At 33.8% G+C, this 22005-nt stretch overlaps 2 protein-coding genes across 2 annotated transcripts in view; one reads left to right on the forward strand and one right to left on the reverse strand.

The window, feature by feature from the left end:
• Positions 1 to 82: 82 nt before the first annotated feature.
• On the forward strand, positions 83 to 8311 carry LOC129805016 (spermine oxidase). The gene is made up of 4 exons (XM_055852822.1): positions 83 to 385; positions 503 to 1608; positions 1678 to 1798; positions 7894 to 8311. The coding sequence occupies exons 1-4, from the start codon at positions 206 to 208 to the stop codon at positions 8074 to 8076; spliced, it is 1590 nt and encodes a 529-aa protein (XP_055708797.1). The 5' UTR covers positions 83 to 205; the 3' UTR covers positions 8077 to 8311.
• Positions 8312 to 15572: 7261 nt separating this feature from the next.
• Positions 15573 to 22005, reverse strand: part of LOC129804840 (protein CREBRF homolog) — a 38050-nt gene continuing 31617 nt past the window's right edge. The window contains exons 5-7 of the mRNA XM_055852496.1: positions 20046 to 20301; positions 19798 to 19920; positions 15573 to 19711 (exon numbers count right to left, since the gene is read on the reverse strand). Coding sequence (XP_055708471.1) covers positions 19617 to 19711; positions 19798 to 19920; positions 20046 to 20301 — 474 coding nt within the window. The 3' untranslated portion in view covers positions 15573 to 19616. The remainder of the gene's footprint in view (positions 19712 to 19797; positions 19921 to 20045; positions 20302 to 22005) is intronic.

Below are 22005 nucleotides of genomic sequence, written 5' to 3' on the forward strand. Positions count from 1 at the left end.
TTTTATTATTTATTCCATTCATAATTTATTCTCCACTGCACTAAGCACTGCGTATCAATACGTAGTACGTGCACAGCACAACAAATGGTCGGTCAGTCGGGTGATTCATCCAGCTGATCAAGTAGTCAACAAAAAACAGTGCAATTTTCTGGAGTTTTTTTTTGGAGAAAATCCCGAGTTTTCTGACCAAAATTCACTCTCAACAATGAGTGAAAATGCGGCGAAAAGTGCAAAATACTGTAAAGTGCTAATAGTAGGTGCTGGGGCAGCTGGATTGTCCTCGGCAAATCACCTGCTGAAAAATGGTTGTACGGATTTTCTCATCCTCGAGGCTAGAAACCGCATCGGAGGACGAATTGTCTCCATTGATATTGATTCCCAGAAGGTAAATAAGTGAATGAATGTAGGTCCCTGAAGGACATTTCCACGAAGAGAGGAATTTAGATGAATAGACAGGAAGCAAGTTGCTTAGAGGTTATGTAACACATCCTGGTGTTTTCAGGTGGAATTGGGAGCAAATTGGATCCATGGGGTTCTGGGAAATCCCATCTTTGAGCTGGCCATGGCTTCGGGATTGGTGAGTATCATCAATATCCCAAAGCCACACAAAATTGTGGCTGCCACTGAGGATGGAAAGCAAGTCCCCATTGGGATATTGCATGAGATTTATGAGGCCTATGTGACTTTTTTGCGTCGCTGTGAGGAGTACTTCCTGTGTCAGTACATCCCGCCGCCGGATATCCACAGTGTCGGGGAGCACATCAATCTCGAGCAGGAATTGTATCTGGGAGAAATGCCAGAATCGCCCGAGAAGAGGGTGAAGCGGTTGATATTCAATTGTCTCCTCAAGCGAGAAACATGCATAACTGGCTGTGATACCATGAATGAGATTGATCTCCTAGAATTGGGTAGCTATACTGAATTGCAGGGTGGAAATATTGTCCTTCCGGCTGGTTATAGTTCAATTCTGGGCCCACTTACTGAACACTTAGCACCTGAGCAGATCATCAAAGCCTGTCCCGTGCGCACAATTCACTGGCGACGGAAAGGTTCGGGCAGTAGTACTGTGGGGAATCTCACGACAGTCGAGGAAGACAATGAGGGGGATTCCGATGACTCCGACAAGACCGTCACGGAAGCCCCAACCCGGAATTTTAACGTGAAAATCGAATCAGAGGCTGGAGAAATTTTCTATGCAGACCATGTCATTTGCACAATCCCTTTGGGTGTTCTAAAGGACAAAGCAGACTCCATCTTTTCCCCATCCCTTCCCACTTACAAGCGCGAATCCATCGACAGGCTGCTCTTTGGGACAGTTGACAAAATATTCCTGGAGTACGACAGACCCTTCCTCAATTCCAGCATCAGCGAAGTCATGCTCCTGTGGAATGACGAGCCATCGTCCACGGCTAGTTTGAAGGACGTGTGGTTCAAGAAGATCTACTCCTTCGCCAAGGTTACAGAAACGTTGCTTCTGGGATGGATTTCTGGACGAGAAGCAGAATTCATGGAGACTCTGTCACATGATGAAGTAGCAGAGAAATGTACAGAGATCCTAAGGAAGTTCCTACAGGATCCATTTGTGCCCAAGCCCAAGAGATGCATCTGGTAAGTTACAAATGACTTGAAAAAAAAATTGTGACAAATTTTGAGGAAATTTTTTTTGGGATTCTGCAGCACGAGCTGGAAGAATCAGCCCTTCTGCAGAGGTTCCTACACAGCCATGGCCGTTGGAGCTAGTCAGGATGACATTGAGAATATCGCTCAGCCTCTCTATTCTGATCCTCACCAACCAAAGGTAAGTTTTTTAAAAGTTCTTCTTACAACATCTTTAAATTTGTGAAAAATTCTCTTACATAATGCATAAGCTCCATGGTACTTATGCTCATTAACTCTTTCGTCTCTTTTGGGACTGTTGGGACTGTAGTACCCAAAGAAGCATATGCATTTTCTATGAAAAACAATGTTTTTTAATTATTCAGAACTGATAAAAATCCAATTCTAGTGGATGATTACAAACTATAAGGATGTCCAAATAGATATTTTTTGTAGAACCTCAATTAATTCCTGAGCTTAGATATTTTTGATTAAAAAATGGTGAAATTGGCTTGCAGCATATGCTGCGGTCCGGAAAGAATTAACTCTTTCCGGACCGCAGCATATGCTGCAAACAAAAAACAATAACACTCGAAAGTGTGAAGGTTTTATTTAGTTGGCTGAATGCTCATTTTTCGTTTGAACCTCAATATCGAGGTTAAAAAATAATCTGAGGAAAATGTTGTACATGGACGAAAATGTAGCTGATTAAATTCTCTATCAAACCCACAAAACAGATTGTTAGGGACAGTCCTAGTTTTCGAGATATTTTTGATCAAAGTTGCTAAAAAGTTCGATTTTTCCATGTTTTCTGACATATTTGAGACTACAGCGCCCCTGGTGTCAGTTGTACGAACTTCATCTGTTCAGAGGATTTATCGGGCATGTAAAGGAGACCAAATTATTCCATAGTGAGAAATAAATCAGTTCAGCAGAATCGGAGATATAGGCACCCAAGTATCAACAAACGGAAAAAACGGTTTTTCCTAAATACCAGGCGCAAAATCCAAATGAAATCAAAATGATAAGTATTTTCGTAAATCATTTGACCCTAGCAATAGAAAAAATAGCATGGGAACCCAGGGACAAAATCATCGTTGCACAGTGTTTTGGGGGCGTGAGGAGCCCCTGTCAAACACACTTCTTGACGGTCACTCATTTTAAATTTTGTGCATTTATTAATTACAAACTCTATTGCTTCAGATAGAGTAACTTTCCAAAAAAACAAATAGGCAACTAGAATTCAAATCAGGAAAGAGCAAAGAGGTCAATTTTAACAAAATCGACGGAATGTCGAATTTTCCATCGGCCATTTTGAGCAAAATTTTTGCATTACTTCACGCGAGACGAGAAGAGAACAACAAAATGTATTGCCATCTCTGTCGGACTATTTTTTCCAAGTAATTGAAGAACTAAAGTAACTAGAAATCCATTCCCGACAGAAATTCGGATAACAATTGCCCAGGAATAAATCATCTAAAATCACTAAATTTGCGTGTGATGTATAATACCATGGTAAGGAATGGGTTAACCCTTTAACGACGAGACACTTTTTACGGACTGAAAATCAACGATAAAAATTAAACTGAGAAACATAATCAATGAAAAGTCTTACATCTAACCTTGGAAACTCTAACAGAGTCTGATTCGGTGTATTTTGCGCTTTTATGAACGATAGGGGCAAAAATAGTCCAAAAATTTAAATACTTTTTCTGACAATACCAATGAATAATAATTTTCGTTTTAATGAAAAATATTACGTATGAGTATTGTAGTTTTTATTGCCAAAAGGGTTTTGCTTAAAAAAATCGGAAGTATAAAAAATAAATAAAATAAATTATAAATTTGAGAATTCAAAAATTCGCAATTTTTGAGCTTAAATATTTACTACATAGCAAATAGCTAGAGACTTGCAAAAAATATTCTAGATTCCTTCAACCTTCTACTTTACAATTATGTACAGACATAAGAAAAAATAATTTTAGGTATAGTCAGAAAAAACTATTTTCTTTATGGGACACCGGTGTTCCAATCGTCCTTAAAGGGTTAACTTGCTTCATGTGAGGAAAAATTTCTAAAAAAAAAAAACTTGAAACCTTTATTACTTTTCAGTTAAATCCATCCTAAATAAAATCGTCTAATAAAAGCTAGAGACAGGCGATAGAAATTTATAAATGGGAATTTATACCTTTATTCCTTTCAACTCTTCGAGGAGGATTTAGTCATTGGTTTGGGTAACAATTATAACAAGAAAATACTAAAAGTGATTTACTATTTCTTTCTGAATTTTGGAAATATTTGTACATGAATTTGTGGCAAAACTCTTGGAAAATTCAAAGATTTGTGTAGGGTAAATTAAGCTAATTCAAAACCTGTTCCAAATGGAAACTTTTCAATACTACAAATGGAAACATCACTTTTTCCCATGATAAATGCAGTATTAAATTTTTATTTATATATTTTCTATATTTAAGTTTCATTATTTAGTTAATTTTACTCCAAATAAAGCGAAAATCAATTCATATTCACAAGAGAATTAAATTAGAATACAAAAAAAATATTTACAAAGTTAAAAATAATAACGGTTTAATTTCACAAAAAATAATCTTTTAAAAAGTTATTTTTAAGCATTTGAATAAGTAGTTTTTACTGCTCAAACTCTACCGAAAGTGCAGTAATTCTTTAATCGATTAATCCCTCACAATTTACACCTTCCCCAAGACTAAATTAACTCCTAATTAGGTGTGATTCTTTCATAAGCACACTTACTGTGATTCTCGGATATTCTTAATGTCCGTTGATCGACCTGTCCTTCGCCGGGTATACGTACATTTTCAATATCCCCGATGCCGAAAATAAAAAGTCGACATTTTTGAGTCCAACCGTTTGCCCGTTCGTAGTACGCAATATCTGAACTTCGGAAAGCGATCTAGAAGGTTCCGGGAATATGCATATTTTTGGGACCGAAGAGAATCGCGCGAAATGGCTTTATCCACACAGAAAATTTGCAAACACCCTCAGGAGATATCTTTTAATTACAGAAACCCGACAATGCAAAATATATTTAGCGATAATTTCTCGGGCTATTTTCGATTTACGGCCTCATACATTGCATAAGTTTAGGGTTTTTTAAAAATGATTTCACAAATTAGCTCCTAGTGATTACCAAAGATGCATAGTGTGTTTGCACAATCCATTATATGCATAATCCTGGGACCCCCTGTAGCTTCATATTACTGCTCGAACTCCACGGAGAAAGCAGTATATAATCTCTCGATTTTTTCACCCCCTCCCCCCAAAATTTCTACCTTCCATCCCCCGGAGACCACTTTTGTCAACAAATCTTCACGTTTCAGACGATTTCTGAGAAATGTCGTCACGCTGTTTGTCCGTCCGACTGTCGCCAGCTCTAGAGGCCAAACGGTTACATATATCGGGGGATCCCCCATAAGGCGACCCAAGGATCGTTAGCATGCCCCTCATCCCTCCTCCCTCCCCTTCCCCTCTAAAACCATGTTTTTTTTTTTGGGATTGCCCGAAAACGCTTCGTACAATTTTTTAGCTGAGATTCTTTACAATCTCAGCTTTTGTGGTCACAGGTGAAATCCAACCTCGTCAGATCGGGCCCAAATTTTGGATGTACACGTTTTGACACTCTTTGATCACGAAAATCATGTGTGCTAAAAATCGATTTTCCCGGACGGCACGTCCCGTCCCGTCCCATTACTCGTATAACCACTTCTGGAGAGAGAACGGAGAGAGATATCGATAAGCGGTTTTCGGCATTGGTTAAATATCGTTGGGCCGCTAGAAGTTGATGATGTCAGATCCACCCCCCCCCCACCTCCCTTCCGCCATTTTGGAATACCCCCAATTTTTGTGTTTGAATAACTCAGCCCCTATGGCATCGATCGGGCTAAAATTTTAGTATGTTATAGCTGGGCCTAAGAGCTTTTGACCAATACCAAACTTAACCCCCTCCGACCCCACTGACCCGAGCTAGAGAGGGTCAAAAATTCAATTTTCAAATGGTCATATCTGGCTTCTAATTATCGGAATTCGAAAAATTTCGGTTTTTTTGGAAAGCTCTTTGCATGTATTTTGGAAATTGCTACACCCCAATTTCATACGGTTTAATCGAAAGTCTGATTAATCGAAAAATCGGTTTTTGATTAATCGATCTCAAATATTTCGAAAACTAGACGATGCTTTTTGTTTAAATTTTAATATGTTGTAGCTGAGATCACGGGCTTTCCAACGGTGGGTCGCACTCCTCCCTCGATGTTCCCTGACCCGAGCTATAATCAAAAATGTCTTTACCGGACTGCATTTTCTGTATTTATAAAGGGATTTCGATGAAACTTTAGCATATATTGTATCTGAGAGCAGGATCTTTCTAATAATACGTCCCATCCGTCTCTACCCCAACCCACTGTACCCCGACCCTTACTATACCCATATGGACCGGACTGTATGTCTCTATCACTTATGTTTATTAACCGATTTAAATGAACTTTCTTTTCTTTTGTTTGTCTTCCTCACTCAAACTATTTAAAATAAAATGACCAGTGATAAGCCCAGATAAGCTTATGGTAGCTGGGATTCTTTACAGGGGACCTCGATATGCGTGCAACTCAGGGTGCGTGCAACTCGGAATGCGTGAAAATTCGATTGTGAGTTGAATTTTGGGGGTAAAGAATCGCGTCGAACCAATTTTATTCATTTCGACCGACAGAAACAGTTTACTCGACGCGATTCTTTACCCCCAAAATTCAATTCACAATCGAATTTATACGTATTCCTTCCGAGTTGCACGCATTTCGAGGTCACCTGTAAAGAATCTCAGCTACCATAAGCTTATCTGGGCTTATCACTGTTTTTTTTTTTCATTTTCAAGTGAAATTTTTGCACATTTCAAGTATAAATGGAACTTTGAATGGTAGAATTTCCTTGATAGCCGCCCTACTTTTTTCGACCCTATAATTTTCAGTGACCCGAATTTTTTTTCACTGTGAATTTGGTGGATATTTTCTTGGAACAGAAAGCTTCCTACGCAATAATCCTTTTCGTAAATTTGAAGGATACCTTATGCATGAAGAAAATATGGCAAATTTCAAGGAAAATGTGGTTTTTTCTAGGAAAATCTCCAATTATAGTCCAATTGGAAATATTTCTACACATTTTACTGCTCGATCTCAAAGAGAGAGCAGTTACAATCTGCTATTTATCAACTTAGCACCGTTCTGGATTCTGGAGCTTAAACGGCAAAAGATATCAACTTCCGGTCTTCGGTGACCCCCAACAAAAACAATATCTCTTGATACTATTTTCCCCCAGCTCCTTCAACTCCTCCAAACATCTCAAAAGACCATGGAAAAAAATTCACGAAGTGCTCTATCTCGTGCGTTCGAGCATTCCGTAAAGCTGGAACGTTTTACCTATTTTTTTTTTGGAAAAAAAAATTTTACAAAATTGTTAAGATGTCTCAGAATTTTGACGCGATAAACTTTAAGTTTGTTCGGGAGATATGTTCAGAAAATCAAATTCCTTTAAAAGTAAAAAAGGGAATTAATGAAATACGTATAGGGGAAAGCGTGCTATATTCGGACAACTTAAGCTTAGGACAATTCAATTTTTTCACTAAGTTCCTTATGGATTTCACCCATAACTCTTTTCTGAAAATTTTAGGCATTGGAATAGCTAGGGTGAGTGTGCCAAATTTCGGCATAGTTTCATGCAAGCGCCAAAGTCTCAATTTTGAAATGTAATATATTTAATAGAAATTGATTTTTTCATTCCTTCTACTTAAGGAGTGCTGCTTAGAACCTTGTAGATTGTAGACAGTTTATCGTCTTTATTTAATTTAAATTCATTCTTAATAACATTTTAAAATGAATAAAAATGTAGACATAGCTTTGGTGCCCTATTTCGGCCACCTTCATTCTCGTAGTTCCTTGCCCTTCGAGAATTCTTCAAATGTCTTTTTCACGTCATCTCGTTTGTCGAAGCTACATTTTTTTTGTTATTTTTTTGCATTGTATAATCTCTGGAGTATGTAAAAACTAAAAATTCATGAAAATTCGAGGAACAAAAAAGGTGGTCGGAATTGCAAGCTGGCCGGAATTTGGCACAATCTATTAAAATACAATATTATAATGGGCCAAATTAATTTATAACACTTTGAAAAAAAAAATGATTTGTGCAAAGCATAAATCGTTCGAAGGTAGCGCGCTTTCCCCTACCTTTTTTGGGAGGCTTATTTGATCATTTCCTTATTTAATTTCTCTTTTTTTCCAGCCCTCTGTCCTTTTTGCCGGGGAACACACTCATGCTAATTTTTACTCTACTGTTCACGGAGCCTACCTGAGTGGTCGCACGGCTGCCCAGATCATTCTCACTCCGGATTCTCCGCAGGAAATTGTGATGGAATCCGATAGCACGGATCTCAGTGCCTGGATTCAGGGCATTTCGCTGGATTAAATCCCACAAAATAAGGGATAAAGACGTATCTCGATATTTCTTCGTGCTTTTTACATGAGAGAGAGAAAAAACCACATAATTGTAGATTTTTTATTTGTGTATTATGAGAAGCAGCATTTTTTCTAGTCGGATGACTTTTTTTTTATTTAAAAAAAAAAGATTACCGTTATTTAAGGCTTTTTAGAATGAGTTAGTGAGACAAACCACTATCTGAAAATAAAGTATTGTTAAAAGATATGCATTGTTTGCAATTTGGGAATCGCAAAGGAGGCATTTCAGGTGGATGGACAGGTAAAAGACTTGATTACAGTTTCACAAGCTCTTTATATCATTTCATCGTGTGTGTGTGTGTGTGTTTAAAATCTTAAATATATAAAACGATGTGTAATTAAAGCATTTTTCCTCACGTCCCTTAATTTCTTCCATTCTCATATCCTTTAAATTGGATTTTCTCTCTTTGAAATAATACAATAAAAAACCATTAGTACAATTAAAACAAACATGTTTCCCTATCGCATTTTCTTTTATGGCAATCAGAATTTTTTTTCCTTGTAAAAAAAAATAATTCAGAAAAACTGTAAATAACAAATTATATCACTTTCGTTTCCATTCTATGAGGTAGAAATCGACAAGCTTTGTATGATTTTCCTTTCCGTAAAATCATTTGTAAATTTCTTTTGCCTACATTTTCATAAAAATATGAAATTTCTGTAGATTCCTCATATCATTTTCTGGTTTTTTTTTTCATCTTTTTATACACAGACAAGACATAAGAGAGGTTGTCTTAATTACATTTTTAACATCATTTCTACAAACTATTTTTTTTCTTTTTGTAATTTTCTCACTTCTACATGATAAAAAATATATGTTTTTCATTTTTTTTTGTATCGTTTCCATTTCACAATCTTTTTCATTCACTGTAAACTTAAGTTCCGATTCTACCTACACGTTTGGTCGTAAAAATTTCATCATTTCTTCCAAAAAAAAAAGAAAACAAAAAATAGACGATTCATCTTTTTCTCACACTCAAAATTACTCTCCCTTTCTCTTTCTCTGTATGTCCCTTCTTTTTATTCTTTTTTTGTAACATATCGGTGCATTTTACCGAAAACCATTAAATTTTTCATCAAAAATACGTTGAATTTCTGTGAATTACATCCCATGTAATAGTTTACAATTAGACATTTATTACAATTCTTTTAAACAGAAACATTTTATGGCAAATATTTTACTGATGAGCAAAAACACTCCCTTTCGTCTGCGAATTTATTCTAACGTAAAAATTTGGAAAAGTTTATAAAAATAATTAAAAGCTTACGCATGAAGCGTTCACACAAATTGTTTATAGAGCGATGTAAGTATATAAGCGCCTCTAGTGGTGATCAGAGAAACTTCCAATGTTCTGAAAGTTGAGACCCACACTGAGAGAAATCCGAAAAAGTTAAAATAATATTCCGGAAATGTTTATTTTACCCTGCAGTATTGATCCTAAATCGGTGTAAATATTATGCTTTTTAGGTGTATTAGGGGTTAAAGTTACCCTTTTTCATGTTAATTTTACCCTCAAAAAGGTGTTGATTTTAGATTTATGTGTAGATTTAGAAATGTTGATATATTTTTTCACCTAAAAATTGTTAAAGTTACGAGGAAACAAAGTTAATCGCACCCCTGTTTTTTTCTCAGTGCACGAAGTTAGCTATCCGTTGCAGGTAAGATTATGTTACTTTACAGGAAATAATGACAATAAAGCAGTTTAAAAGCGAAAATCTTAAAAATAGAAACTGTGATAGGAAGAGTAGAGCAGTTTCAGATATAACATGACTTTGGAAAATAAAAAAATATATAAAAATAAATGTTCTGTATTATTTCTGAAAAGTCTGTACCCAAGGGAAACCAACTAGATGAGCTGGACTTAATTATACCTTGAATAATAATAAACGTTTGGCAAATAATCAGGGGATTGAGGTGCTTTTCAACCAGAAAAAACTATCATTATAGGAGACTGGTGTAATATTTCGGACACCTGAAATATCGTCCAATTTGTGTGAAACATCGTTCCCTTCAACAAAATTAATTAAAATTATACAAAAATGTTTAAACATTTTGAATGTTTAATGAATATTATTATCCTTCTAAATATTTGTTCTATTTAGAATTAATAAAAAATCCGTTCTACTTTGAACATTATTCAAATTAAAATTGTCTTTAGTGTGAAAAGGGTTTGAAAGAATATTTTTTAAAAAATTATTAAAATTTGTTTTATGTTCACTCTGACTCTGACTAGTTCTGTGGGTTTTGTAGATCTAGAATGAGATTTCTTATAAAAAATAGACATTTTGTCACCTAATAACCAGTGAGATGATGTTTCTAATATCGTCCACTTGTTTCTGACTTTTAATTTATTTTAGGTTTCAGAATGCCCAGAAACATAAAAACCGTCGTCTCTTCGAATGAAATCCTTTCGAAAGCCTTGAAAGTTCTCGAAAGTATATTATCGTACTTTCTGTACGATATTACATTTTGTCTATAATAAGGTGTCCGATATACCACCAAAAGCAATGTCAGATTTTTTTTCATTTAAGAAATATTTCAAATCTTGAACTGCTCTTCAAGATTCAAAAGAACATTGCTTGAAAAGAAGTAACGAAATATTCCAATTTCTATTTAAAATATAAAACTCCAAAACAGGACAGTGGTTTTTTATATGTTACATGTCCGAAATATTGCCCCATCTCCCAATCTGGTGTTTATCAGGCAATTTCCTTCACATGAAAAGTTTCATTTATAGATTTACCCAGTCCCTAAAGTTCTTTAGTTTCCAAACAATATAAAAGTCGTCGTTTGGATCAACGAATGTCGTAACTTGCTCGCCATCTAAATCTGCAACTCGTTTAAACGGTTTAAACTGTGTAATTTCATATCAGGTTACGAGAATTATTGCTGATATACGAACAGGGTTAATTAGGACAAGGGCTGATTCAAGCGACGAAGTAATTGCAATCATCATCATTTACAAATGCTTATCCCTATTCGGGTCGCGGGTCCAGGACATTAAGATTAACAGCCCACGCCTGTCGATCCTCCGCCACTTTAAGAAAATGTTCGATAAGAAATGGTTCGATCTTAACTATTTCGTCTCTTTTGGGACTCTGTGTACCCAAAACAGCATATGAATGTTCTGTGAAAAACAATGTTTTTTAATTATTTAGAACTGATAAAAATCCTATTCTTGTGGATGATTACAAACTATAAGGATGTCCAGATGTCAGATATTTTTTGTAGGACCTCAATTAATTCCTGAGCTTAGATATTATTGATTAAAAAATGGTAAGTTATTATTAAAAGAAAGAGTTAACTCTTTTCGGACCGCAACATATGGTGCAAGCCAAATTCACCATTTTTTAATCAATAATATCTAAGCTCAGGAATTAATTGAGGTCCTACAAAAAATATTTGACATTTTGGACATCCTTATAGTTTGTAATCGTCCACAAGAATAGGATTTTTATCAGTTATGAATAATTAAAAAACATTGTTTTTCACAGAACATTTATATGCTGCTTTGGGTACTCAGAGTCCCAAAAGAGACGAAAGAGTTAAGGCGCTCCAAGGCAAGATCCTGAATTTGATTCAGCCACCTCGTCCTAGCCCTAGGTCTACCCCGATGTCAAGGTTTCCTCACAATGGCTTGCATAGCTTTTCTGAGAAGTCTTAGTAATTGAAATGATTTTACAAAATCTCGTTGACGAGTTGTCACTAATACCCCAAAATTCACGAAAATTTCTCCTACAAAGAATTTACAAATTAAACAAAAATAAAACCGTGAGTTTAAAGCCCATTTTTATAGTTTTGATTTAATATATCAATAGTATTTGATGATTTCTGTATTTCGGATGTCTTAATAGTTATTTAAACGGACATTTTATCCATACAAGAAAATGCCCTTGCACAATGATCGCGAATCCTTAATAACAATTTGTCAAGGTTAAAGGTGTATGAGCTCTAAAGAACTTATTTCTCAACCAAATGGGTCAAAGTAGGAATCATTGGAAAGGTCTTGGATTCCTGACGGGTCTAAACCGAGTTTTAAAACTGTTATGAACCGCTCTGTATTAGACAGGTAATTAATTTTTGGCTGAGATTCTTAACAATCACGGCTTCAGTTGATAATTGGAAGATTGTACTCAACGCAATTTTAATAAAATTTTGAAACGAATAAATCGATATCAATAGTGTCAATAGTGATATAGGTATGACAACAGTGATAGATATGACAAAGTGAAAAGAACCACTGCAGAAGACGTGAACTCGTGCGTGTTCGATTCTTTTTTCCATGGTTTGCACAACTAAAATTATTCTCATCGAAACAATTAATGCACAACCAATTTAAAGGGCATTAAAGCCATGAATTTGTGATTAGCGGAACGTATTCAGCTTTCGGATGCACCAGGAATCGTATAATTGCATTTTTTTCCAAGAGCGAAAATTTTATTCTATAAACTTATTAAAAAACTTTCGAACAAGAAATTATGTTCAATAAGAACTTTATTGAGGAATCTTAAAAAATGATATATTCTCTTAATGATTTTACAATTTGAAGAATCTTCAAAAGAAATTTAAAAAGGAATAAACACTTTTGAATTGGTAGAATGGTAGAACCGACAGAACGCTCGCTCTACGACTCAAGTGCTAAGAGTTCAAATCTTCGTTGAGCTATAAAATTTCTAGGTGTTTTTTTTTTAAATTGACAGTGCTGGAATCGCATCTTGTTAATTTCTTTGTGAATTTCTACTCGGGACTTATAAAATACTTGTAAATCGTATAAGATAAAAACAAAACGAGAACTGTTTTTCTGCTTTTTCACGAACATTTGTTCGTAAATGTTCGTAAATACACAGAAAAAATTCGTAAAATTTTGTCATTTGTTCGTAAAGTTTTGTCAGACAAACAAAAATGTACGAACAAGAAAAGGAACAAAAATTGCACGTCAAGTGCTCGAGTTTACGAACATTGTTTGTGATAGAGGACAAACTTTTACGTATTTTTTGTGGATTAGGGGAAACTGGGGCACCACCAAACACGGGGTACCACCAAACACTGCGATTTTTTAATCGGATATTGGATATCAGAGGATAAGACCGATAGGAATTTATAGGCACTATAGGGATGCTTGTGCACTGAAGGAATGGTCGAGATAGTCCAAGTAGTTTAGAAATAAAAATTAGTGTTTGGTGGTACCCCGTGTGTGGTGGTGCCCCAGTTTCCCCTATGATTTACATGAATTTTGCAAGCCCCCAGTTAGGACTTCACAAACATTTACGAACAATTTTGCGAAATAATTTTTTCTGTAAGGGAGACTGGGGCAAAAAGTCACAAATCGAAAAATTCAAAATTCAATATCTTCTATAGAATTTTTTTTTCTATAGATAGCCTCCAATGACCTTCTTCAATATCGTAAGTTTCTTAGAATTCGAACAAGGAATTTAGAAAATAAAGAATATCGAAATTTTTAGCCCTATTTTTGAAGTATTTTCCTTGCAGAAGATAACAATTATTACCTACTTATTTTCCAAAATTGATGCACTGGTGAATATTTTCTAAATAATTTGGTTTCTTTGAATACCAATCCGTTGTCTATTTTAGAATTTCACAAAAGTTCTTTTCTCCAGAAATCCTTTTATTAAAAATGGTCACTTGGGGTAAAAAGTAACAAAAGGTATAGGAGCAAAAAGTAACAAAAAAGCGAAGCAATTTCTGATGTCTCACGGCGAAAAGAAACGTCATTATCATGTCTCGCCGCTTGTTGTTTGCATTGGTCAAACGATTTGCAGTCTTTTGTGTGTTTTTTTCTAAAATAGCTTGAAAAGCGCTTTTCTCGTTTTCTCACTTTTCTCGAAGAGAAAACGGTGTTTTACAAAGGTGTAGATGAATAAATATTCTATGAAAATATGTCCTCTAGGTATTTTAAAAAAATATGATAATACCCTATGTCTGGTACTATTTGCCCCAGCATTTTTGAGAATAGTCACAAAATGACCTTTTAGAAATTGGCTCGATAAACGTATTTCCTTACAAAATAGAGGAAAATTACTTTCACAAAGTTGTAGAGCGGTAAATTTCCTATAAAACTGCGCTAATTAGAAACTTTTGAAGCGCTCGAGTAGCTTGTAAAAAAATAAAATATCCGTTTTGTGACTTTTTGCCCCAGTCTCCCCTATACTGGGAACTTAGTTCATGATAGATGATAGTGAATTAATTAAAAACGGGCTTGATTTAAGCAGCAATGTGCCACTTTTAGGAACTTTTCTACTCAATGCACTGCGTGCGTCTGACTTAAGTTCTGTAATATCCCCGTTAGAGGGCGTTGCACCCTGCTGAGAAGATGTTCCCAATTCTAAATTCAATTCCATTGCAGTTGACACTCAAAAAAATAATCCAAAACGAAATAAATTTAAAATATTCGCAAATTCTTGGCATTGTTTCTGCTCAACAGTGCTTTGAAAATATTTTTTTTCTTGTGTTGAAAGTACCTTCAAAGAGTTTCTTCCACGACTATTTCCTTTTCAAAGGATCCACTTGATAAAATTTACATATAATTTTAACCATTCATGAAGATTAACACGGCGAAAGAGGGCGATTTTAGCAATAAAATCCTGAAATTGACTGATTGAACGTCAAGATTATAAAGTTTTTTCCCTACAATTTGTTTTTTTTCCTGAAAGAACTTGTGAAAGTGTTCTAAATATCATTAAAATTACTCCCGAAACCTTTAAATTCAGAGGAATCCTCAATGTTAACACTATTCAAATATTAGAATGGCATTCAATCAGTCAAAAATAGAGATATTCTCACCTCAACATTTTTCTTTATGCAATTTATGGTTTTCTTAATAATTTTTTTTAACAATAGATATTTTATGCAAGATATTACGGTAGGTAAAACTTTGAGAATACTCTCTTAAATTTTTTGTTTTGTTTTATTCTCTTAGTGAGAAGAAAAAGCAAAATGAATGATTTAATATTATTTTCATCTTTAAAAAATAAATTGGTTAAATTTACAATATAATTTCCATGTGTTAGTAACAATGAATCACAGATCAGATAAATTAGTAAAATTTATTTTAACATTTTTCCATTCGCTTTTTTTCTTTGTTTTCGGTAGTGAATGATTTTTTTTCTTCATTTCATATTGTTTTTTTTTCTTCTTTTGCTTATTCTGTACGACTGTTTTGTCACTATGTAAAAAAAATATTTGATAGAGTAGTTAAAGTAAACGTTCTTCAAGTTTATAAACAATCTTCCTTACTTTTAAATATAACATTTTATTCTGTGATTTTCTTTGTACCAACATTCGTTCAAAAAATATATCTTTGTATCTTCTTTTTTTTATTCACACTTTTATTTGTTGTCCTTAATTTCTAATCACCCCCAAAAATATGTATTTTTTTTACATTTTTTCCTCACTTTATTTTCATATTGGAGTAAGTAATTAATAACGTTAAATATTACAATAAATATTGAAGAATTTCTTTCATCTTTCCATTCAGGTTTTTTTTTTGTATTTTTTCATCTTTTTATAAAGCAATTACTACAAACTAATCGTGCGTTTTCTTTGTTTCGCAATTCTCTCGTTTTTAATTCTCACCACGAATTCTTATGGAAAAGTGTATTTAATTGTTTTTTTTTGTATATTGAAACATGATATACAGGATATTACGTAGATAAGGGGATCTCCTTGACTTAGCGATCAAGCTGCGAAATGACAAAATGGGGTTATGTTTGACTTAACCTTATTTGTGGAGCTCAGAGGCAAAATTGTACATATCCTATGGCTAAAGCATAGGATATGTTCGATTTTGCCTCTGAGCTCCACATTTGAGAGTTATACAATACGACTATAAGTTTTTCTTCATAATCGAATAAAGATTTTGCCTTTCAAACTGATTCCTAATATCAGAAAATTAACAAAAATTATTAAAATAAGTAAAAAAAAAAAAAAGAAATGGCATTGATATGGCATTGTCGGATTATGCCTAAATACACTTACGACTAAAGCCGAGAGATGGCTTAACGTAATTATGAATCACAATAATGATCAGCCACATTAGGGGAAAGTGGGGCAACTTTGAAAGTGGGGCACCTTTGAAATTGTGCTTTTTCACCTATTTTTAAATAAGTTTGAGCCTTATCATGATATAATTTAGCTGCACAGATTGAGAAACTAAATCACCTTATGAAATGGCTTAGTTCCACTTAAACGTAGGTGAAAACTCCCAATTTCGAAGGTGCCCCATCTCCCCTACCATCAGTTTCTGACTAATCCGTCTCTCGGCTTAACCCGAGAAACGACTTAGTTAGTGGGAAACTTATGAGAATTTAGCCAAATCATTATTTTGATTATAATTACGTTAAGCCATCTCTCGGCTTAAAACACAAGTCTGTCTAGGCCATTAGTATAATGTAACTGTAAAGCTAAATGGCTTTAAAAATCAATAGAAGATTGAGGATATCAATGCAAAAAAAAATATTTGCTGTTTATACGATATGGTCATGTTCTCTTCCATTTTAAATTCTATGTTGAGGTTATATTTAACATAACCTATCCTTCCAATAAATAATTGTTAATTTTTTTGACATGTCTTCTCTTTACCTTTTCATGTCTGCGGGTACTGTAAAGTTCTTGTTCTTGCTTTCCATTCTATGTGACGCGATGAAAATTGTTTTTTTTTTTTAATTTTCACCAGAAGCAATTCAATTGAGGATTGAAAAGCGGTCCTCTGCTTCACAGTTCCGATTTTTCCCATTGAACTACTGAACTTCTGAACCATAAAGGCCTCTACACATTGAGACAAATTTTCGTCAAAACTGCTTTTTTTTAAGAAATCGTCTGCACTGCTGTGAAAACGTCACAATTATGTCAAAAATGCACTTTTTACGAAAATTTTTGCCAATGTGTAGAGGCCTTAAAATGAAAATACTTGATTCAGGATTTCATATTTAGCCATTAAATTAATTCGATTTAGGTTATGTGTGTTCATAAGATAGCAATTGTTTGTGGCAGAGTCCCAAAAATTTAAAACTCATTTTAAATTAATTACTAGTAATTTTAGAAATCCTAAAGGTTTTTTTGTATGTTTTTTTTTTTTTTTTAATAACGGTAGACTCTCTTTCAAATGGGCATTTGAGGCGAAATGTCATCCGATTTATCGATAGATTTGGGCGTCAAAATCTTTGTAAATTCCACAAAAAGCGTTCAATTTATAAAGAATCAAGATGAAATTGGAAGAACTGTAGCAAATTTGAGCAAATTAAGTTTTATAATTAAATGTGAAAATTGTCAACAAAATTTTTGGCCCGATTGAAAAAGAACCGATTGAGCGAGAGACTACTAGGGTAAAATGAGGTAATTTGGAACCATTAACAACTTGGAACACTTGAGATTTTCTCACTGTTTCAGATGAGCAAAGAGAAAACAAAGACTGCAAAATAGAAGAAAAAGACGTTTAAGAAGAAAAGGAACAGATTTCTTCCTTTTGAATGTCTACAACCAGTGAGAAAATCTCAAATGTCCCAAATTGTTCCAAATTACCTCATTTTACCCTATATAATTCAATAGCAAGTCCAGTGCCTCAAAATTTCCTGAAAAGAACCATGGGTCAAATCCATGAAGAACATAGTAAAAAAAATGAATTGTCTGAAATTTAAGTCGTCCGAAGGTAGCGTGTTTCAATATCTTCATTAGAATTATATTTGATGTACTGAAATTTTTAAAATATTGTTGATATTTCTTGTAAAGCTACACTGAGAGAAATCCGAAAAAGTTAAAATAACATTCCGGAAATGTTAATTTTACCCTGCAGTCGGTGTAAATATTACCCTTTTTAGGTGTATTAGGGGTTAAACTTACCCTTTTTCATGTTAATTTTATCCTTAAAAAGGAGTAAAATTAACATTAAAAAATGTTGATATATTTTTACACCTAAAAAAGTTAAAGTTCTGAGGAAAAAATGTTAATCGCACGCTCTTTTTTTCTGAGTGTAGTACCTAGTAGTAGGGCTAGAGCTACTAGTCATGACTACATGCACTTTAGAATTGTGGCCCAGGCAAGTAATCTAATATTGGACTTCATAGTGTTAATTGATAAATACGATAATTCGAAAAGTTTTAGGTTATGTTGAACCTAACCTTTAAAATTCAAGATGCATTTTGTGTAGCATAACCTCGTAACTCTCCGCTCAAAAGAACTTTTAAAAATTATTTGCCCATGACAAAAACAAAATAAATAAGAGTTATTTAAATTGAAAAAATTATAAATTCTAACCTCACTAACAAAACATATTACTGTCATTTTTAATGTAACCTACAACCGTGTAATGTGACCTACGTGTTTATGTATGGTCGCAAAACATACAACTAGTGAAGGAAGATTTCATCGTTTCCGTCCTGAAGGTTAGAATCGACGCTAACACGGCTATGGCCGTATGGTGAGTGATACAAAAATATATAAAGATGACAATAAGTAAATCAATCAATTAAATTATTTTAAAGCATTGGTCAAATTTCGAAATAGAGATTGCATATTTTTGATTTCTGAAAGAAAATTGAATTTTTCATCAAACTTAAAGAAAGTGTTTTTAGGTTATGGCACGCATAACCTCATTTTTTAGATAAACTTTTTTTTACCAAATTATAAGAACATAACCAAGAAAAGTGAATTTTGAAGTTCAGTAATTTTTCATAACCTCACAATAATCGAAATCAAATTGTTTCGCTTTTGCAATCCAAATCTTTGGGTTTTATCCTGTAAAAAATAATCCTTCTAAGTTAGAGTTTTCTCTTCGTAATTTTCAATTTAATCTCTTGGATATATTATCACCGGCTCTCAGACAAATTTAATTTTCCTTTCAGCTACTGAACATTTTCTGTCTTTTTGAGGATAAGTCACATTTCCCAGCAGCGGATCAATACGTAGAAAATCGCTAAGTTGAATAGCCCCTTAAATCTACGTACTAGGTGATATTCTTAATAATTTCACCTATATTAAGAAAAGAAACTTTAAAAATGACATAGGCCCAAAAGCTACGAATCTGAATAAGTATTCAAACTTAAAAAATCTCTCAATTTAGTTCATTAAACTTAAAGATCAAAAATAACCTCAAAAAAAAAAATAATAGTAAATCAACTTGACTATCTTTTCTTTACAATTATACTCCATCTTGACGCCTTTAAAGCAGTAGAAAAAATATTTGGTTTCATTAAATCCTAACTGGTTTTTTTTTTCTCCTTAAAAAATCCATCACTAAAACCTAATTTTATGGTGGCACAACAACAAAAAAATAGTAAACAAAACAGTAAAAAAAACAAATCATTAGAAATATCCTGGCTTTTAACAATCAAAGGTACTCTTCTCTCCTTATACAAATTATAAGAAAAAGATATAAACTCAGTAATAGAAATTAAAAAAAAAAAAGTAAACTGCTTATCAAGTAAAGAAATCAAGTAAATGTCCTCCTCTTAAAAAATGGACAATTACTCATCCTTTCATAATTCATCAAGACCACCATTTGGGTCCCCTGCCTTAACTCGATCTAGAATTTTGTTGACAAACTCCGTCGAGCTACCAGCAATTTTCACTTCTGCAAAAAAAGAAACAACACACAAACAAAGAAGGAGTGCATTAGTAAATTGATACCTTAGTAGATCATATTTTCCATTGAATTACTTGTTGCTGATTTGACTATCTTGTCAATTTGTTGACTCGATTCTTCTGTGTTATCAGATACTGGTTTGCTGCATTTCACAATCAGGACCTGCTTCAACTGCTGAAGACCATTAATCAGTCGTTCTGGTAAAAAAGACATAGCGGGAGCAAGAAAGAGAGCAAATTTGCCATAGAGTGATTAGAAATTGTGCATAAAATTACACAATAATAATTATAATTTGCAAACTGATTGGATGATTGACACTCACTGTGCTCATGTTCCAGTCCAAACAATTTTATCTTATTCGCCTCATGTTGCGCCTTCTTCTTCAAACGACACGCACGAGACGCCAATTTGTTCTTCTCCTTCCTCGTCTTTGGTCTCACATTGAAAGGCAACTCACTCACTGGTGTCATATCATTAATGATCCTCCCCAATTTATCCAATTCCTTCCCAATATTGTTCAATTTGCGCGGATTTGGCGTCAAGTCATTACCATCACCCTTTCTGGCCTTTCCGCTGTGCTGCTCCGAAAAAAATATTAATAACGACACTTTAGTTTTATTGTTAACATATTATTAACAATTTAGCAAAGTTCTACATTCATATCTCTCTTAGCAATGAACAAAAAAATCAATCATAAAATGATTATAACAACTCCACTATGAATCGCTGGAAATTGAACAGCCGAAGAATAATTGAAACATTTCATGTAAAATTATGCGACTCTTCATTGAGAGAAATCCGAAAAGGTGAAAATAACATTCCGGAAATGTTAATTTCACCCTGCATTATTGATCCGAAATCGGTGTAAATATTACCCTTTTTAGGTGTATTATGGGTTAAAGTTACCTTTTTTCATGTTAATTTTACACTTAAAAAGGTGTAGAATTAACATTAAAAAATGTTGATATATTTTTACACCTAAAAAATGTTAAGGTTACGAGGAAAAAAAGTTAATCGCACCCTCTTTTTTTTCTCAGTGTTCAGAACATCGCAACTTTGCGTAACTGCTACTACGGGCCCTAGTATTGCAAAACATTTTACGGCATTGAGCTCAAACGGCAAGAGATATCGACTTTCGGTATTCGACGACCCCCTCCCCATAAGTCAACATTATCTAGGACAATCTTTTTTCCTTTCTTCCCTCCAGGCCTTTTTTTATTCATTTCTAAAACGGCTCATAGATTTTTTGTATTTTCCAATTTCTTTTTTTAGAGGTAGTCAAGGCGAATATTTCGTCCTTGGACACCTATGTTCGAAAAATTTTCGAAGGTCAAAGTTTAACCACTTTTGAGGGCCTATTTTTCAACCGATATGCTTAAATTTGGATTTTTTGAAAGGTCTTGAAATTTCCAACTCGACTGTATCGGACTTAATCAATAGTGAAACGATATTATACCCGTAAAAGTTTTATTTCTTATTTCGGAATGGTTTTTTTTTAAATTTATCAATTAATTTAATGGGTAGTAAATCAATATGAAGCCAAAAAGCATGCGAAAAGATAATTCATATTGGTAGCACTTTCTCGTGAGTTCGAGCACTACGCAAAGTAGTGAATAATACATTTCGTGTTAAGTATTTTCACCCCTCAACCCTGTGATATATCTTATATAACATCCTTTGAACTTTAAAGGCAGGCTCATATTCTCTGATAAAAATCTTTAAATTTAAAATATTAAATTTCTTAGGGAGCCACGTAGGTCAAAAATACTGGACAATGCCATAATTTTTTAAATTTTTTTTTCTACGTAATAAATTTTTATTAATACGGATTAATCCGGATTTTTATTAATCCGGATTACGCCAATCCGGATTAGAGAGCGGGCACCTGTACTATGAAAAATCTTGCCAACCGAAAAGTTTTTTTTTCTTTTTTTCAAAAAACCATCTTCAAAAATCAGGTCCCAATGGCTGAATTTTTAAAATTTTGAAATGAAATTTTAGAAAATATACTTAAATTGTTGTGGTTTATATACCTATCTAAGAGCTTAAATTAAAAAAAAATATTATATTGAAAAATTATTAGAGAAAAATATGCTTTTTTTTAACCTTTTTGACCCACGCAACACCTTAATGATTTTTTCAAAATTGTTTTATTTAAAAAGTTTGACGGTAAACGAAATATCTCCTAGGACTTTCCGGTCGGGTTTATAAAAGTAAAGTCTCAATCAATAATAAATCGGTATTTGATTTAGGGGAGACTGGGGCACATGTAACCATTTTCA

Source organism: Phlebotomus papatasi, chromosome 1 (assembly GCF_024763615.1).
Source record: "Phlebotomus papatasi isolate M1 chromosome 1, Ppap_2.1, whole genome shotgun sequence".
NCBI lineage: Eukaryota > Metazoa > Arthropoda > Insecta > Diptera > Psychodidae > Phlebotomus > Phlebotomus papatasi.

Excerpts from the sequence above, each read along its gene's own strand:
- LOC129805016 (XM_055852822.1), top strand. The coding sequence starts at position 206 with ATGAGTGAAAATGCGGCGAAAAGTGCAAAATACTGTAAAGTGCTAATA. Across the intron at positions 1,609-1,677 it reads AAGCCCAAGAGATGCATCTG|CACGAGCTGGAAGAATCAGC; the intron begins GTAAGTTACAAA and ends GGGATTCTGCAG. Across the intron at positions 1,799-7,893 it reads CTGATCCTCACCAACCAAAG|CCCTCTGTCCTTTTTGCCGG; the intron begins GTAAGTTTTTTA and ends CTTTTTTTCCAG.